The sequence below is a fragment of the Crocodylus siamensis genome, chromosome 7 (assembly GCF_052110815.1).
Source record: "Crocodylus siamensis isolate JL-2025a chromosome 7, ASM5211081v1, whole genome shotgun sequence".
NCBI classification, from domain to species: Eukaryota; Metazoa; Chordata; order Crocodylia; family Crocodylidae; genus Crocodylus; species Crocodylus siamensis.
In genome coordinates, this window is record NC_143401.1 from 2743656 (window position 1) to 2760670 (window position 17015).

The 17015-nt window shown below is 59.4% G+C and overlaps 1 protein-coding gene across 1 annotated transcript; it reads right to left on the minus strand.

Annotated features, from left to right (window-relative positions):
• Positions 1–12688: 12688 nt before the first annotated feature.
• On the minus strand, positions 12689–14342 carry SFN (stratifin). The gene has a single exon (XM_090058696.1). The coding sequence runs from the start codon at positions 14028–14030 to the stop codon at positions 13290–13292; it is 741 nt and encodes a 246-aa protein (XP_089914822.1). The 5' UTR covers positions 14031–14342; the 3' UTR covers positions 12689–13289.
• Between the last annotated feature and the right edge of the window lie 2673 nt (positions 14343–17015).

The window sequence follows — 17015 nt, forward strand, 5'->3', positions numbered from 1 at the left end:
TCATCCACAGCCTTCAGCATGAGCCAAAGAGCCCAGGACCCCAATCCCAGGGCCGAGGCAGGAGGGAGGACCAGGCCACACCAAGGACTCGACCACACTTGGAAAATATATCCGCCAAGTAACCGGAGAGAAACCCGTGAGGGGTGGCAAGGAGGGGCTGAGCAGAGCTGGAAGGGGGGAGTCCAGCCATGCGAGTCCCAGTCCAGCTGCCCAGACAGTAGGATGTGCTCCATTTTGCCTGTCCTTGAGTCCCAGGGGCAGACCTGTAAGGACACTTATCCCCATTTAATGGAAGGGCACCTGGAACCCCGGGGGCTAAAAGCTGCTGCCGAGAGGGTTTGGACACCCAGTCTCATAGGCCTGGGGGCGAGAGGCACGGCCTCTGAATCAGGGCTTTCCAGCCGTTAAATGCTGGAGGCTGCGAGTGAGAGAGGAACAGGGGGGAAATATCCTGGTCAGACCTAGGTCACTCTCCCTTCTGGCTGCAGTGCAGCACAGGAGACAGGGCAAGAGGGACCCAGGGTCTCGCACAGTCCATGGCCATGCTTCTGTTCTTCAGCACTGCTGGAAATCTCTGGCTAAGTGACTTGCTGAAGGCCCCATGGGGAGTCTGTGGCAGAGGCAAGGAGGGAACCCAGGTCTCAGCTCCAGGCCTCTCAGTTTGTTTCCCTCTGTTGTGCCTTGCCTGGCAGCTCTCAGCGTGCTTTTGCTGGCCCCCACTCTCAGGAGTTGAAGGAGCTGCTCGGGGTGGTGACCCACCACCTAGATGTGAAATCTAGCAGGCGGCTGGCAGCTCTGCTGCAGTGTCGTGGAGCTCCCAGCTAAGGATGTGGCTGGTGAGGGAGGGCAGGAGCCGGGGTCGTGTTCCTGGTGATGGATACATCGGTTCCAGCATTCAGAAGTAAAAGGCAGTGGTGCTTAGTTTGCAGCTGAACCAAGCCCCATTGGGAGCAGGGTCTAAGTAATGGCCTATCCCGTTGGTGAGACGGGTTGAGGAGGAGATTTCTACCCTGCAGATGGCTTTATTCTTCCATTGAAACCTCTCATCTTTTAACCAATTCTCCATTTCCCCTTAGACACATCCAGCAAAGTATCCCCACTTTCCCACCTCCTAGAAATCCAGGGACAGAGGCAATGTTCCTTCGTAGACCTGCAGTGCCAGATCTGACTGGTGCCCAGCACAAGGGGTGTCTTGTACCTCTGAGAAGCCAGCGCGTGATGCTTTGGATCCATAGGTTCATAGATTGTATTCATAGATCTGGCATTTGGAGGGCAATGAGAAAGAGCATGGCATGCTTCCCTTTGGTGGGATGCCCTGTCCCCAGGCCTCCGGGAGGACTGGGGCTGGTGGATTTGCAGCAACACTAGAAAACGTCCAAGGTGCAGCAGCGCCTGGTGATGAGTTCTGTGCATAGGGCCCCTGCACCTGTCTGACAGCTCAGGCGTCCTGCCCGCTTCCCTTCTTAAATGCCTGCTTTTGTTTACACAACAGGGTCAAACCAGAAGTCATTAGCCTGTTCTACCTGGTGTTTAGCTAAGGCTTCCTAAGACCTGGGGAAAGGCATTTTGTGTCTGAAAGTTTGCCTAGCCTCTCTCCAGGCTGTAACATTGGTCCGATAAAAGATATTGCCAAAGCAACACTAGGACACCTCTTCTGATTCCTCCCTGGCAGTCACTCTGGCACCGCTGCCTCCCGTTCTGCATTAGGAATACAAACCCAGCCTCAAAGGTTTCCAGTCTGATATGGGGGGGTGTCCTGCTCCTCTTCTCCCAGGTAGTTCTGCTTAATCTCCCCCACCAGGGGTGGGAGGTTTAGGGGCTGATTCAACTGCAGGGACAAACAGCAACCTCTGTGGGGCTCTTTGGAGACAATGGAGGTCACTCTGGTCCATGCAGGGCAAGCAGTGATGTTTGAATCCTGACACCTGGGGGCCTGCTGAGACCAGCCTTATCTACAGCAGATAGGTGCTGGGAATTACACCAAGGAGCTGAGAAATTCATCAGGCCATTTACAAGGAGATGGATTTGTTGGGAGAGCAGATGACCACAGCCACCAACTTAGCTGCCCTCAGGCTCCCATCTGAGGGTCATGGGTGCTTTGCAGGGTCCCCAGGGGAAGTACTGGGGTGACAGCTCTCTGTGAATGGGCTCCGAATCCATTCTGCCAGCTGGGGCACCTGGGGAGATCTGGACTCTCCTGGAGTTCCCTCTTGACTGCAGGGAGTGGGGACTTGAGCTGGGATGCCCTCACCTGGCAGTGGAGCCTCAGGTGGCTACTTTTGCCACTACAGGCCAACCCTACAAGATCTGACCCAAACCTCGTGTCCAAGCTCTGGGCCCATCTGAGAATTGGTACTGCTTGGAGATCTCTCTCTCTCTCACAGAATTCTCCGTTTCTCTTCCGCTGCGGGATTTGTCCATAGTTCCCCTTGGAGAAAGCTCCAGGACCACACAGAAAAGGCCATTGTCTGGTTCAGCTGGAAGCACCATAAGTCTCACGAGGAAGCGAGCAAGAGCATGTGACTCCGCAGCACAGGCGAGTGGGAGAGCGTCAAAGCCCAGAGTAGAGGTAGGTAGTGCTGTTTTTGGAAGGGCCTGGATTTTATCTCGGGGCTGTGAGTGGCGACGGCCCACCTGCTGTCATTGCTGTTTTCCTGGATGTTCTGTTCTGTGTTCTACTACTTCAAAAAATCGCGCCTTTGGCTGCCAACAGCTGCGTGCTTCTAACACAGGGGTGGCCAGGGTTGAGATTCATAAAAGGCTTTGGGGGCAAATCTTTGCATCTGCAAGAACTTGCAGCAGCTTCTTGCTTCAGTTCCACACCAACTGATGGACGGTAGATCTGACACGGAGTGCCTAAATGCCATATGCATTGTCTTCTGGTGTCGTGTACTCTTTCCTGCAGTGTTTTCCTTGTCCTCTGGGTTCTGATCCTGAAACCTGTATTTGTGTGAGTGGTCTCACGCGTGCCCTGTGTACTGAGGAGCTGGTTTCAGGGGGTTTTAGCTGGCTGGAGTGATGTAGTGTAGCACTAACTTGAAATCTGCTTCAGCTGAACTGACTGACCGGGGCTGCCGCTGTGTCTCCTGGAGCTTAATGCTGCCTGGCTGACATGCCAGGGGCTTGGAAACACCCAGGTCTCATCCATTCAGGGCTCTTTAGTCCATGGCCACTATTAATGCAGCATCTGAGCACCCCTTTAACACTCACCATCCTCAAGGCAGGGAGACAAGTGATGCATCTTGATTGTGTGTGTGTGTATGTAGAGAGAGAGAGAGAGCGTGAGCGAGCAATGGGTCTCAATCTTCATAGACCTGAAGCACCACTGGAGAGACTTGAGCCCCCAATAAACTCCCAGCCCCGCTGGGAAAATGCCAGCTTTAGATTCCACTGTATTTTTGACTACAGAAAAATGACAGCAGTTTTTCTGTTGCAAAGAACTCAGAAAACCCCCGGCTTCTTTTGGTCTATTTGAAGTCTCTGTTTTTATTTTATGAATCACATTTGTGCACCTAACAGTGCTAATGTTGTGGAGCACCCCACAGCCCCCTGGAAAGGATCTTAAGGCCATGGCACCATGGTTGAGAATCACTGATCTAGAGAAAACCCAAGGGACATGGCCAGGGCTCTAAGTCAGTGACAGAACAGTCCTGGGCCACAGCCGGGGTGTCCCAAGTGCTGACTAGGGCACTGAACATGCGGCCACGCTTCCTCTGGCTGTGCTTGCAAAAGGTGTCGTTCTTCCACCCAGGAGCCAGGGACATTGTCCTGCCAACGCGCACATGTGTAACTTTGCACCCCCAGTTCACTCCCTCGACTGCAATTCACATGGCTCTGCGCACAGGTTAAGTGTCAGCTCGAGCACATGCTGGGCCGTTCCTGCGTAACATTTGATTGTGGCAATGGGCTTTGTCTGGCAGTGGAAGCAGAGCAAAGTATCAGCTTTGTGCACACGGCATGGGGCTTTGAGCCACCTGAATGGGCTGAAGGGCAGCGCTGGGGTCTTGCACTGCCTTAGATTTGTGACCGCCTCTTGATGGCTGCCGTCCTGCCTGGGGTGTTTGTCAGCATGGAGGAGGTGATGAGGGTGGCAGTGTGTCAGTCCCTGTCCCTGTTGAAGTGCAGGGTTTGGGCTGCACATGCCACAAGCAGGGCTGCCACCTTCCAGTGTCCCCAGATCATTTGACTGATTAAGAGCTGGATTCTTCTCTCTGTCTTGTGGGTCTGGAGCCCTTTGGCACCATGTTTCCCAGCATCTCTTCACGCTTGGGCCACTTGCCGGAGCCTTTGGTGGGAATGGGCTGAGCTTGGGTATCGCTGAACCTCAGGGCTGGAGCTTTCAGCATGGTAATGACGGGGCTCTCGATACATCACAAGGATGGGCCAGGGTGAATAAAAGCCGTGCCGGGGCACCTGCCTGCTGCTGCATGTGTATAGTAGGACTGAAGCCTGGCATTCGGAGGGATTAGGCAGGGCTGGCTCAACAAGTAACCATGGCTGTAGGGTGAAAGGGGCTGGTGTCTTTGGGTACCCAAGCTGGCTGGGCAGTTGGGAAGACATAGTATTCAAATAGGTTTGCCGGTTGGTAAGATACGGTTTCTGCGTGGTCAAAGGAGGTTGCACCACGTGCTGCCTGGGACTAAATGCCAGGGACTTCCTGTGCCCAGCAGGAGAGAAGGGGCCGTCTGCCCCCCTTGGGATGAAAGGGCTTGGGAGGTGGGGGATGTACGTAAATGAAGTGATGGTGTCGGAAGGACATGCAAACCTTCAAGGCAGCTGAGCTCCAAACCTGTCCCCTTCCCCATCAGGCCCTCTGGCAACAGCTGAGCCTTTTGAAGTGCCTTGCCCTGGGGGGAGAGGGGTGGGAACAGCTGCCAGGGATGGAGGGGGCAGGGCAGGCAGAGATCAAAGCCCTCTGCCTTTAGTGCAGGGTTAGCAGTAGGGTGGAGACAATAGGGCTCCTGCAGCTCTGCCCTGGGTGGTTTCCTGCCACAGCTGCCTTGACTGACCTGCCATGGGCCACCTTGACCAGTGCACTCACCCAGGCCAGCCTCAAAGGCAGCTCAGGCCATCACACTCTCTCTGCCCTTCCCTTCTGAGCTGGGAGCCCCATCCCATCCCCTTCCAGCTCTTCACGGGTACATGCTGTGCTGGGTAATCTCTGCTGTGGTGGAGCGAGCCCATGTTCATTCAGAGCCCTTCACTTGCAGGGAGCAGATCTGATCGCCTGGGGCCGTGTGTGTGCTGCCAATGCTTTCTGGTCCCGAGTCCCCGCTGCCCACCAGTGCGAGGCACCTGCCTCTGGGGTAGGGCACAGCCCTTCTCTCTCCTTTTGAATCTGGAGTTGGGAGGAAGGGGTCAGGCCAGAGGCTGCGTGCCCCTGTGAGGGGGCTGCTGGCCCGGCAGGTAGAGGGCCCTGGGTCCTTGCTCTCAGTGAAGCAGAAGCTCCCTCCTTTAGCCATTTTTTCAGGGACTGTGTTAGTGGCTTAGCGTGAAAAGGAGCAGGGGAGGGTGGGTGGCATGTGGCTGAGCTGTGACCTGGTGGTTGTGCCTCCTTGTGCTGAGAGGTCAGTGAGACCTGGGTTCAAGCCCCTCTGAGGGGGAAGGGACTCAGAAGTGAGGTCCCCTTGTCTTCCTGGGGGCAAGGTGGGAGCTGTCTGTCCTGCCAGGCAGGGGTTTGGCCAGACCTGTTTTGGGACCCTGAAGCCAGTAGCCATGCACAGTGGGCACCAGCACGTGCTTGGGTCCTCCTGGACATGCCCCATCTATGGACATGCCTGGTTCCTCCTGCATTCCTCCTTGTGTGTGTCTTGTCCAGGAGTAGGACTGCTTTGGCAGCATAAGTCCCACACATGTCCATAACCGAGAAGGGGCCTGTAGAGCACCGGGAAGGACCAGCACACCGCCCTTCTTCTCGCCAAGCCTCGTTCCCTTTCTGGCAGCGGTACTTTCCTCTCTCGGGGATTCGGATGGCCACAGGGCCAGAGCAGCACCAAAGGCACTCGAGACCGTGGCCTTGTGCCTTCAGCTACAGGCTGGGCTGGGCTGACCCCAGCTCTGCCACAGGCTCCTTGAGTGACTGGGGAGATACCAGGGGAGATAACAAGTGGTAAAAAAGGAGGAGATAAAAAAAAGGAGGTACGAGCTCTTTGCTGCTTCCACAAGCACTCATGAGATGACACCTGGTGCCCGTAAGCAAGGTGAGGGATTGCTAAGGCCTGTAGAAGAACAGGATGGGCTGTGTCCCCACGGGTTTGCGGCTCTACGTGGGCAGACATGAGACCGGACAGCCTCTTACTCAGCGGTTTGCCTTGGTGCCTCCACTCCTCCCTGGCTGCCTTGGGGATTTCTCTGTGAGACGCCCTTGGAAAGTCCTGTGCTGTCAGAGCTGGATGTGGCGCTGATGGGTTGGGCCTGCTGTGGTCACCGGAGCCAGGAGACGGCTCAGCTCGGGCAGGGGTGGTGGGGGTGAAAGGATGCTCCCAGGCAGGGGCTGACTGATGCTGTCCAGCACCTGCGAGATCAATGGCTTGCTGTGTCGGACAGGAACCAGCCCACCCCTGTGCGGGTCTCCCGGCGTAAAGAGCATCTAGGGGGTGGCACTCGAAGGACACATTGACATGGCATGAGGTGGGGGAGATTCCCCTGTCGTGGGGCTCTCACCATCGCCTTGCAGAGAGATATTTAGCCGTGTCAGTCACCAGGCAGGGCAGGGTGGCCCCTTGGAGACCGACTGGTTCAGAGTGGCATGAGCTTGCATGGACAGCAGCCCATTTCATCGGTCCTCGTCTGCCGAAGCAGGCTCTGCATGCCGCACAGCTCGCAAATCTCACCCGCTCACTTTGCTCTCTTCGGGGACCTGTTCCTTCAGGTCGTGCAGGGTATAACGCTGCCTGCAGCACGCTATGGCTCAGCATGGCTGCCACCAAAGGTTGGGTGCCACCCCCTCCCCACTGCTGCATCACCCGCTGTGGACGGACCGCTCTGGCCTGTGTTTGAGAGCCAGCAGCAGGGAGCACTATTCCTGCGCCCACGGGGAAGCTCGTTCCAAGGGCTGATGGAGTTGGGCAGACGCCTGGTCTCCGGGTGCCAGGGGATCCTGTCTGTGCTCCCTCTGCTAAAAGCAGGCGGTGAAGCAGCCCCTCAGTAGAGACACGGCTCTTTCTCGGCATGTCTAGGAGGAAGGCACTGGGCAGCTCTAGGCCCTGCCAGCGTCTCTTTGTGGAGGGGGGTGCAGGCAGCTTGAGGGGCTCGTGCCCCAGCTCTCAGGCCTGGGGACAACCGAGAGTGCATGTGGGGGAAGCGCAGCAGGGTGCAGGTGGCTTTGTGGCTCAAATAGTAAAGGCCACTGAGCCCCACCTTATCTGTCTGTCTCCAGACCAGGTCATTCCCTGCATTGCAGTGACAGGGCTGTCCCCTCCCGCTGTCCCCCATGTTGAGGCACCTGCCTAACCCAGGGGGCAGCGACTTCAGCCCCGCTGTCGGCTGGGTTCCTTGCCCCCTGCCTGGTGTGGGCCTTCTCGGCGCGTTGCTGGATGGGGTGCGGCAAGTTGGCTTTGATGCTGCCAAGTTCCTGGGCCAGCTGCTCGGGGGGAACATGCTCGTTTCTTCCAGGCTCTGGCGTGTATTGACACATCCCTTCATTCCTTCCCGGCAGCGGCTGATCTTGCACAACCCCGTTCTCAGCCTCCTGCCTGTTCCCATCTTTTTCTGAGTGGGGCGAAAGGGAAAAAGAGAGAACAGCAGCTTTCATGCCATCTTATTGCCCCAAAAGATGGGTGCTGGTGGGGTGCTGTGTGCTTGCTCCCCCACACCTGAAATCTGGGGGTCTTGCGGCCCCTGTGAAATACCGCAGAGCTGCTAAGACAGCATTGCTGGGAGCTCTGGGCGTCTGCAGCTGGCTCCTCTGGCCATCATTGCCACCCAGTCTCGGTCACAGCTGTCCCAGGAGCAGCTCCTTCCTGCCATGGCCTCGGTCAGAGCAGCGCAGGCGCGGCCTGGTCCCAGCCGCAGCTTGGGCTTGATCACGGCCAAACACATGAACCCTGCCTGGGTCCGAGCAGAGGCAGAGCCTGCTGCCAGGGCTGTGCTAAGCTCTGGGAGATGGGGAGGCGGCGAGCACTGGCCTCACAGCCTGCCTGTGTCACCCAGCACTGGGGGAGTCGGATCCGCCAGCCTGGGCCTGCAGCCCCTCTATGTTCCCCGGTGGGTTGGATCCTGATGTGCTGGGGGTCTGTAGGCAGCCCAGCTCAGTGCAGCCCCCCAGGCTAGGTGCCTGGCTGGCTGCAAGGGGCTGTTCGGTGGGTGCTGTGTGCGCGTGGGCTTGGCCAGGCACTGCCTTGCTGCCAGGAACTTGTAGCTGGGCTTCGATTCCCTCCTCTGGCCCCGGGATCTCAGTGGGGCTGCTCAGGGCAGGCTGGCCCCTGGCTTGGAGGTCCGCGTGCCCCTGCTCTGGGTGGAGGTGGGAGAGCTGGTTGTGTAGAAAAGCAGCTTGGCCTCCCTGTGCAGACAGGGACAGAGGGAAGGGCTGGGATGCACCCATCCCTGGGGCCCTCTTGCAGGAGAGCTTCCCTCTGGCCCTGGAGGGAGCCCAGGCCCTGGGCGCCCCGGACTGCGAGCATGCTGGCAAGTTCCTTTGCCTGGCCCACCCAGCATCCCTGCCCCTCGCAAAGAGCTGCGCTAGCAAAGGCTGGGCTGGGCCGGTCCCCATCACGCCCCACGTCCCTCTCACTTTCCCTAAACTGCTTACTAGTGACTTTGCGGAGCTGCAGCCCCCAGGGCCTGGGAAAAGCTGCAAGACCGGCTCTGGGTGCAGGGAGCTTCGCCTCCCACTCCGTGCGGCAACGCCAGCGTTCCTGCTCTGTTGAAATCCCAGCTGCAACTGTGAGCTGCTGGTTCTCCCCTGAGAGACACCTGGGAACCGGCTTTTCCCGGGACTGGGGGAGGGGACCCCAGCTGCAGGAGAGGCTGGGAGCAGAGACAGGGAACAGGCTGGGCTGCTCGCCTGGAGCCGTCCCACCCCGTCCTGCGTGCAGCGGGCCCAGATCCCCTGCCAGGGCCAAGCTGCCTCCATGAGAGCTCAGCCTGGCCCAGCTGTCAGGCTTGCGGTGGCCTGGGAGGGGAGGAAGCACGGCTAGGCCTGGGGCTGGGACCGTCCTCTGCTCGGCTCTCTGCAGAAGCACTGAGCAGGCCGGTACGGCGCTCGCGGTAAGAGGCTGCACCTGCGAGGGGCCGAGCTCCAAGGCTCAGGCTCTGCAGAACCTGTGCAGGATGGATTCGCCTCCCCTTATTCTTGCCCCCCTGGCTGCTCTGCTGCTTGCAGTCCGGGATGCCCTGGCATCGCTCTTCCCAGCCCGCCCCATCTGGAGCAGCCGCAGGACCAGTCCCTGCCGACGCAGCTGCATCCTGCTGCCTCTTGGTTTCTTTGGGAACTGGCCCCAGACCCTTGGCACACAGGAGAGCTCTGCTCATCTCCATCCAGACTTATTTCCAGTCCCAGTCATGCTGCTCACAGATCTAGGCATGAGGTCCCTTGCCTTAGTGGCCTCCTCACACCATCAAAACCACGTGGGCCTCGGTTCTGGAGTTAGCCATGAGGCCTGGGTGGCCTGTGCTCTAGACACATGCCCATCCAATGGTCCCTCTTGGCCTGGGCACAGCTGCCCACCCCATGCGTGCAGGGCAGGAGGGAAGCTGCATCGTGGGGGGTGGAGAGGAGCAGCGGGGTGAAGCCACGGCTCTGCTCTCCCAGCCCCGGCTCCAGGGAGCAGGCTGAGCTGGGCCCCCAGGTGACACATCTAGGCAAACCGGTTCCGAGTCCTGCAACTTGGCCTCCCACGCTGTGACGTGAGCGGACACCCTTCCCAGGCAGCACCCGGGCTGTGCCCGACCCAGCACCGCCGGTAACTGGAACATAGCAATTCCCACAGCCAGGGCTGGAGCCTCCACCCAGCGCCACACCCCGTCGGCCTGGTGCAGGGCAGCACGTTGGCCTCCTGGGGCCTGGCATAGCAGCCAACGGGCCCTGAGAGCAAAGGCCAACGGTCCCTGGCACCATCGGAGTTCGGGCCCTTTTGGCGTAGCTGCAGTAGATGCCTGGCTGCCAGGCGTATGACCCACAATGCCCAGGCTCCTCAGACGTAGCCCATCAATGAACTCCAGCCCTCTGCCAGCACCACTAGCTCAAGGCCACAGGGGATGCTGGCAGGACAGGCCTAGGCTGCGGTCTCATGGGCAGCGAGGCCACCCTGTCCCAGCCCTGGGCACGAGGGGCATCAAGAGCACCTAGCACACGGATAAAGCCAGGCCTTGACGATGCAGAGCTGCAAGGAGCCAAGCCTCAGCACCCAAAAGCTGCGTCCCAAAGGCCACAGTGAAGAGCTCCTGGGCAAGAAGCCTTTCACTGCTCCACTTTGTGGCCTACCCCCAGAGGTGAGGGCGGGGGGCAGGGTCCTCACCCCTTGGGGATCATTCAGTGCTGGAACAACTGCTGAGCTCGGCAGAAAGCATCTTGGCGCTGCCGTGCTCCTTGTCAGTCTGCCCTGGCCCGTGCAGCTTGCACCAGGCGTGCTCGGCTGCACATGGGGCTTTGGCCTCTGCAGGTCTCTGGTTCCCTCCTCCTCCATGGCAAGGGAGGACTGTGCCATGAGTGCGGGGACTCGGTGCTGTGAGGACTTGATGCCATGAGTGTGAGGAACCACGCACGTTCTTGGGGTTGTAGGGCCTTGCACAGGGCTGGGGAGGGAACCAGGATCCAGCCTCTGCTCTCAACTCTTCTGTCCCTAGATGACCTCAGGGACGTCTCTTCCCTTCTCTGTCCCTCAGTTTCCACTCTGCGGTGCCTACTGGCTTGTCCCAGGGCTTTCCCGGGACGCTGCCAGGTAGCCCTGCATGCTAAGGCAGAGGTTGGCCTCCCAGCTGCAAAGGACAGCCCAGGGCAGTCCATGGGCCTGGATGACTCTAGATGCTGGATTCTCTCCAGTTGGGAATGGGGCGGCCACGTGCAGCCCACTGGGCCAGTCTGGTGTCCCACTTGGCCGCTCGCAGAGGTGATTCAGGGCCGTTGACGCTAGTGCTCGCCCCACAGCTGGTGCAGGCAAGTTGGGCCGTGACGCCTCCTGAGTCACTTCCCTCCAGCAGGCTGCAGTGCCCATCAAAGCCCCGGCCTGGCCTGGCCCAGCCTCGCTTGCGCTGATGAACTCATAGCTCAAGGTAGCATGACTGTTTTATTGTAATTAGTTTTCAAGTTGAAACTAGTGGGGGGAAACTGAATGCTGCACTGGCGGGAGCTACACCCATGCTCCACCAGCTGGGGGTGGAAAGGCGCCAGGTGAATAAGAGCTGTGCTTTCCCTCGTGCCAGCACCTGGGTTGCAGCCCCGTGCAGTCACAGTACCTGCCTGGCTTCCCTGCGGCTCTGGGACCGTCGCTGCTGCCTCTTGAACCGCTCCAGTGCCTAGAGAGACCTGCTGTTTCAGCCTCGCATGAAATGACAGGCTGCCTGGTGTCCCAAGGTCCTGCTGGTTTGCAGCGCTTGAGTAGTGGCACCCTCATCCCACGGCCTGGCCCAATCCCAGCTGTTTACTGCAGCTTGCCCTTCATTTCCAGCTAGGCGTGACACCTCCCGCCCCGGCCTGTTGTGTAACACTGCCATGAGCCGTCAAACAGAGATGGCCCTCCACGCTGAGCAGGGCTGGGAGATGGCGTGGGCCTGGCCCTGCATGTGGTCTCCACTGCTGCCCACAGCCCAGATTGGTATCCAGCCCAGTCCCTGCATGAGCCCACCGATCACAGGGCAACCCCTGGTGCTGGGGTGGCTGCAGCCCCGAGGACAGCAACTGGCACTGTTCCTTAGGCGGGTGGGGGCAGAAGTCTTGCTTACCTGGACCCACCAGGGATCCTGGGAAGATGCAACTCCTCTGCCCCTTCTCTGATGTACACCTAGCTCCTGCAAGCATCTTTACTTCCCTTGGGTGCAGTTTTAAACCAAATGGAAGTCCAGCCTGGCTGGAGTTTTGCAGAAGGTTTAGGACTGTAGCTTCTACTGCCTCAGGCCAGGGCTGCAGCCACCCTCAGCCCCCGAGTCACAGGGCACCATCAGCCCTGGGTGGAGGAGCCCTTCTTTGGAGACCAGGCCCTGCGTGGGAATCAAGAGAAACGGCAGCTTTTAAAAGCCACGTTAGTAGGAGAAGCTTGGTGGGGCGTGTGTATGCATGTAGGTGCCTGCACATGTGTGCATGGGCCTGTGTGTGCACATGGTGCTTGGGGCTGACAACGGTCTGGCGAAAAGCAACAGATAGTGGCCCTGGAGGCGGGGGGCAGGAATCCTGCTTGCCCAGAACCGAGACACCGGAGGCGCAGGAAGGCCCTGCTCCCCCATCCCCTCGGTGCTGTAACCGGATCTCCCGCTGTGCTGCTCTGGTGGGGTCCTCGCCTCCTGCTGAGGCCTGCCCTGTGGCACCTCGCTCCTCGCCCCGAGCCCCCCCACCCCGCTATCTGCGCTGACAGGCAGCCTGGCGTGCACAAGCCTGCCTGGAAAAGCCCCGGGCTTGCGCCCTGCTGAGACATGTGCGCAGCTGGAACCCCTCGCCCCTACCCAGCCGCAGAGGCATGTGCCAGGGGGCACGGGCTGCACCCAGCCGCTTCCACAGCACCAGGCCCAGCAAAGAGTAACGAACAGGACGACCGAGGCAGGGGGCAGGTGAAGTTTTATTGGCAGGGACAGACAGATAGCGGCTTTGGCAATACAGACACAGGCAGCACCACGAGTTTATCAATCTTAACCCGCAAGAAAGAATCGCTCCCCCCTCCCCAGGCCCCTCGCCTCCAGCTTTCTCCCACCAAGACTCGTGGCAGCGGCGACAGGGATCCCGCACAACACGCCGCAGGGGCAGTGGCCAGGCTCCCAGCTCCTCAGATTCCCCTGCTTAAACGCCCTGAAGAGCGGGGACCCTTCAGCCCTTTGCAAAGGGGTGCGGGTGGGGGGGTCTAAGATGCCCCCCTTCCATACACCCCCCCCCCACGCTAACAATAGCATACCAGACGCTGGGCAGGACACCGAGTTAGCAGCGCTCTTCTGTAGCAACAACCACCCACCAGGGGTATCGTGGAGATCGGGAAGGGGCTGGGGAAGGGGGTTTTGTCCCGAAGCTGCCTCAGGGGAAGGCAAGATAAAATGTGCGACTACCATGCGCGCGGGCACGTCCCCTCTGCTAGCAGGATCCGGGCTGCGGAGCCGAGACACGTCTGACAAAAAGGGGCCGAGAGGTGGGGAGCTTGCCAGGCCGCAGTTCAGTTCTTGGGCTCTTCCCCGGCTTCGCCACCATCTTCTCCCGCGCACTCGGCTGTCCATAACGTGAGGTTGTCCCTGAGCAGCTGCATGATGAGGGTGCTGTCCTTGTAGGAGTCTTCGTTGAGCGTGTGCAGGTCGCCCATGGCTTCGTCGAAGGTGGTCTTGGCCAGCGTGATGGCCTGGTCGGGGGCGTTGGCGATCTCGTAGTGGAACACGGAGAAGTTGAGGGCCAGCCCCAGGCGGATGGGGTTTGTGGGCTGCATCTCCTTCTTGCTGATGTCCATGGCCTCCTGGTAGGCTTTCTGGGCATTGTCTATGATGTTTTTGCGGTCCTCCCCCGTGGCCACCTCAGCCAGGTATCGGAAGTAGTCTCCCTTCATCTTCAGGTAGAAGACCTTGCTCTCTGGATCGCTGGCTTTCTTAATGAGATGCTTGTCCAGCAGCCCGAGGACGACGTTGCAGACGTTCTTCAGCTCATCCTCGATCTTCTCCCGGTACTCGTTCACCAGCTGCGCTTTGTCGTCGCCTTCCTCGGTCTTGTGCTCGATGCTGGAGACGACCCTCCAGGCCGAGCGCTGGCACCCCACCACGTTCTTGTAGGCGACCGAGAGGAGGTTGCGCTCCTCGTTGGACAGCTCATCCCCGTGCTCCACCACGGCCTTCATGAAGTCGGCCATGTCCTCGTAGCGCTCGGCCTGCTCGGCCAGCTTGGCTTTCTGCACCTGGTGGTTTCGTGCCATGGCGGGGAGTGCTGCTGGTTGGAGAAGGAGCAGGCAGTTGTCCTGGGAGCCCTCAAAGTCTGTCTCAGCGCCGCCGACGGGATTTGGTTTTGGCTGAGCGGCTGAGCCTGGAGCAAGGGCTGGGTGCGGCTGAGAAGTGCTGGCTGAGCCCCTCCTCTACTTCCTCCTAGACAGGCAGCTCCTTAAAAGGCAAACGGCAGTGACTCACCTGGGAGCTCACTAACGGTGTGCCAGCAAAGGGAGGAGCCATCCAGCTGGAGCAAGGCCTCCGCCCTGCCGCCTGCCAATCACAGGCTGCCTCTGCCGCAGAGGTTTGCACCCTGGGCTCCAGCGCTGGGCCCCCGCCCGCCCCGTCTGTCGCCGCGCCCTTCCTCGGTGGTCGGAGAGCATCTTGGCTGGACACGCACCTAGAGATGGCCTCTTTCGCCTGGATTCAAGCACCGGGCCAGGCTCTGCGTGGGAGCCTTGCTCCACTGCTCGAGCGAGATCAGCCCTCAGGGCTGGGGGAGATGAAGCACCAAGCAGATTTAACCCTGCTTTTCAGACTCCAGGAAATCGTTCGCTGCCCCCTCTGCCAGGGTCAGGAGGTCTCTGCGTAGCGCCGCTAGCTCCCCAAGGGCGAGCGGCCATGCAGCTTCAGCCTGATGAGACGTACCTTGTCTGACCCCCAGAAAGCGAACACGATGCAGCCACTTCAAATAGGGCCCTTCAAGTACCAAAAGGGCTCATTCCTCTGGGAGCTGGGTCTTTGTGCAGCTGGGGAAACCCAGGCAGAGAGAACAAGCCACTTCTCGAAGTGCAGAGAGGGCTCGTTTTATAGGTGGAATAAGACTCCAGGAGCTTCTGGCTCCTGCTGCTGTGCTTAGATCACGCCTCCCCCCCAGTAAGCTTGCTGCCCTCTTCTGCTGGGCCCATGAGCACGGGAGCAGACTTGCATGACAGCACTGGCTCAAAAAGCCTCAAGAAGCATGTGGCCTTCCTCCAGGGGAAAGGGGGAAGGTTTGCGGGCAACAGGCAGGGCATAAGAACCCAGTCACGCTGCACTCATCTCTGCTACCCTGAGAATAAAGCTGTCTATATAGGAGAGGAGCAAACCAGGAGCGTGTGGCTGAATAGGGTCACCCAGGTCCGTTTTGGGGACTGCTCCAACACTAAGATGCTTTATCCTCCTCCTTCGGGAGGGACAGCGCCTTGGACAGCCCAGCCCTTTTACCAGAGGTGGGTGCGTGTGGCTCCGTGCACGGAACAAATGGGTGTGGGGAAGTGGGTGTCCAGGCCCATCTTAGGCTGCCCAGGGCAGGGATCGGCACAGTGCAGCCCGGGGGCCAGCTGCGGCTCGCCAGGCCGTTCTATCCAGCCCCCAGGGCCCCTAAAAATTTTAGAAAATTAATATTTATCTGCCCCTGGCTGCCTGTCATGCGGCCCTCGATGGCTTGCCAAAACCCAGTTAAGTGGCCCTCTGCCCAAAATAATTGCCTGCCCCTGGTCCAAGGGCTTGCGCTCTGGAGGGTCCATGCAAACTGCTTTGAATGGGGATGATTCCCTTGTCACTGCACACCAGCGCAAGAGCCCGGTGGCTCCCAAAGCCAGCATCCTGCCCCAGGGCCTTGCGTGCGAGGCAGGGAAAGTGGCGTCTGCTGAGAGGCCAGTGGGTTCTCGCTTTGCTACCAGCCTGGCTCAAAGCCTCTTTGATGAAATAGGAAAAAGGGACCGTCTGCGGCGCTCCTGTCATGAAATGCCCTGATTAGCATCTCCTCTTCCAGTTACACCGCAGTTTCACTCTCAGACTGATTAAGCTTGTTCCCACTTGCTGGGAGCTGACTGCTCCTTTCTGCTGCTGCCAGGACGCGGCGTGACAAACTCATTGCACTAATCCTCCATGTTATCTGCTGCGGGGAGGGTGGGGCTGGCAACTCAGCTGTCCCACTTTGCTGAGGAATTGTTCTGGCTGCGTGACTCACGGCGCTACTCATCCTTGCGCAGAGCCCTGGAGTGTCTCCCCGCAGCTGACGTCTGAGCCCTTCTCTGCTGAAAGGCCCCGGTGACACCCCGGTGAGATCAGACCAGCTCGCTGCTGATTTGAGGGGAACGCTGTGACCCAGCTACAGCGCCGAATCCCTCCTGGATGAGCTGCGGGAGGCTGAGCCCTGTAACTTGAGCTTAGCTTTCCTGGGTGCAATTAGCTTAGAGGCCTTCCCCGCTCCCTGAGTAATCATTACCAAGGGATCTGAGCCCCTCCCAGCACCCTGGGGCAGAGCGGGCAGCACAGTGATCCCTGCTGCCGCACAGCCGGGCACCGAGGCTCAGAACCCCCGAGAGCTTTCCACACGCAGCTCCCACGGACCGACGCTGGTGCCAAAGGGACTCGTCCAAGCTCATGCAGGAAATCTGTGTCAGAGCAGGGCTTTAACCCGGTTCTCCCAGGTCCCAGCTAGTGCTGCACTCCCTGTCCCATGTCCCCCCATCTCTGTGGCCTGAATGCTGCACTGGGGCCCCATGGGGGTGACGGGGACCCTGATGCTGCAGACGCACAAGTAGCTGTGCGCTGGAACCAGCAATGAGTGTTTCCAAAAGAGATGCTGGCAAGTAGCACCAGGCGGGTCCCTGGCCCGCTATAGTGGGGAGCAGTTTGTGGGCTGTCAGAGGGGATACCAGGCCACGTGGTGGGTGCTCTTGTGCTCTAGCCACAGCCATGTCATTCCTTCCCAGGTGTGAATATCCCCCTGGTTTGCTTCCCCTTTGAGGGTGGCTCGCGCGCCACCTGGTAGGGTGTGCACAGCCTCCTGCCCTGTGCGGCTGACTGTGGCGAGGTGCCTTCCCTTCAGGCAGTTCTGCGATCCCTTTGCTGCACCAGGGCACATGCTTGCTCCATTCGGTGCTGGAGAATTAAACTGAGTAGGCCTGTCTGCTCCCAAGCCCAGCGGGGAGGTAAGGAACAAGCATGGGTGAGCCCCACTCTCTCTTCCCTGGCTGGAGGGAGGATTA

Excerpts from the sequence above, each read along its gene's own strand:
- SFN (XM_090058696.1), bottom strand. The coding sequence starts at position 14,030 with ATGGCACGAAACCACCAGGTGCAGAAAGCCAAGCTGGCCGAGCAGGCC.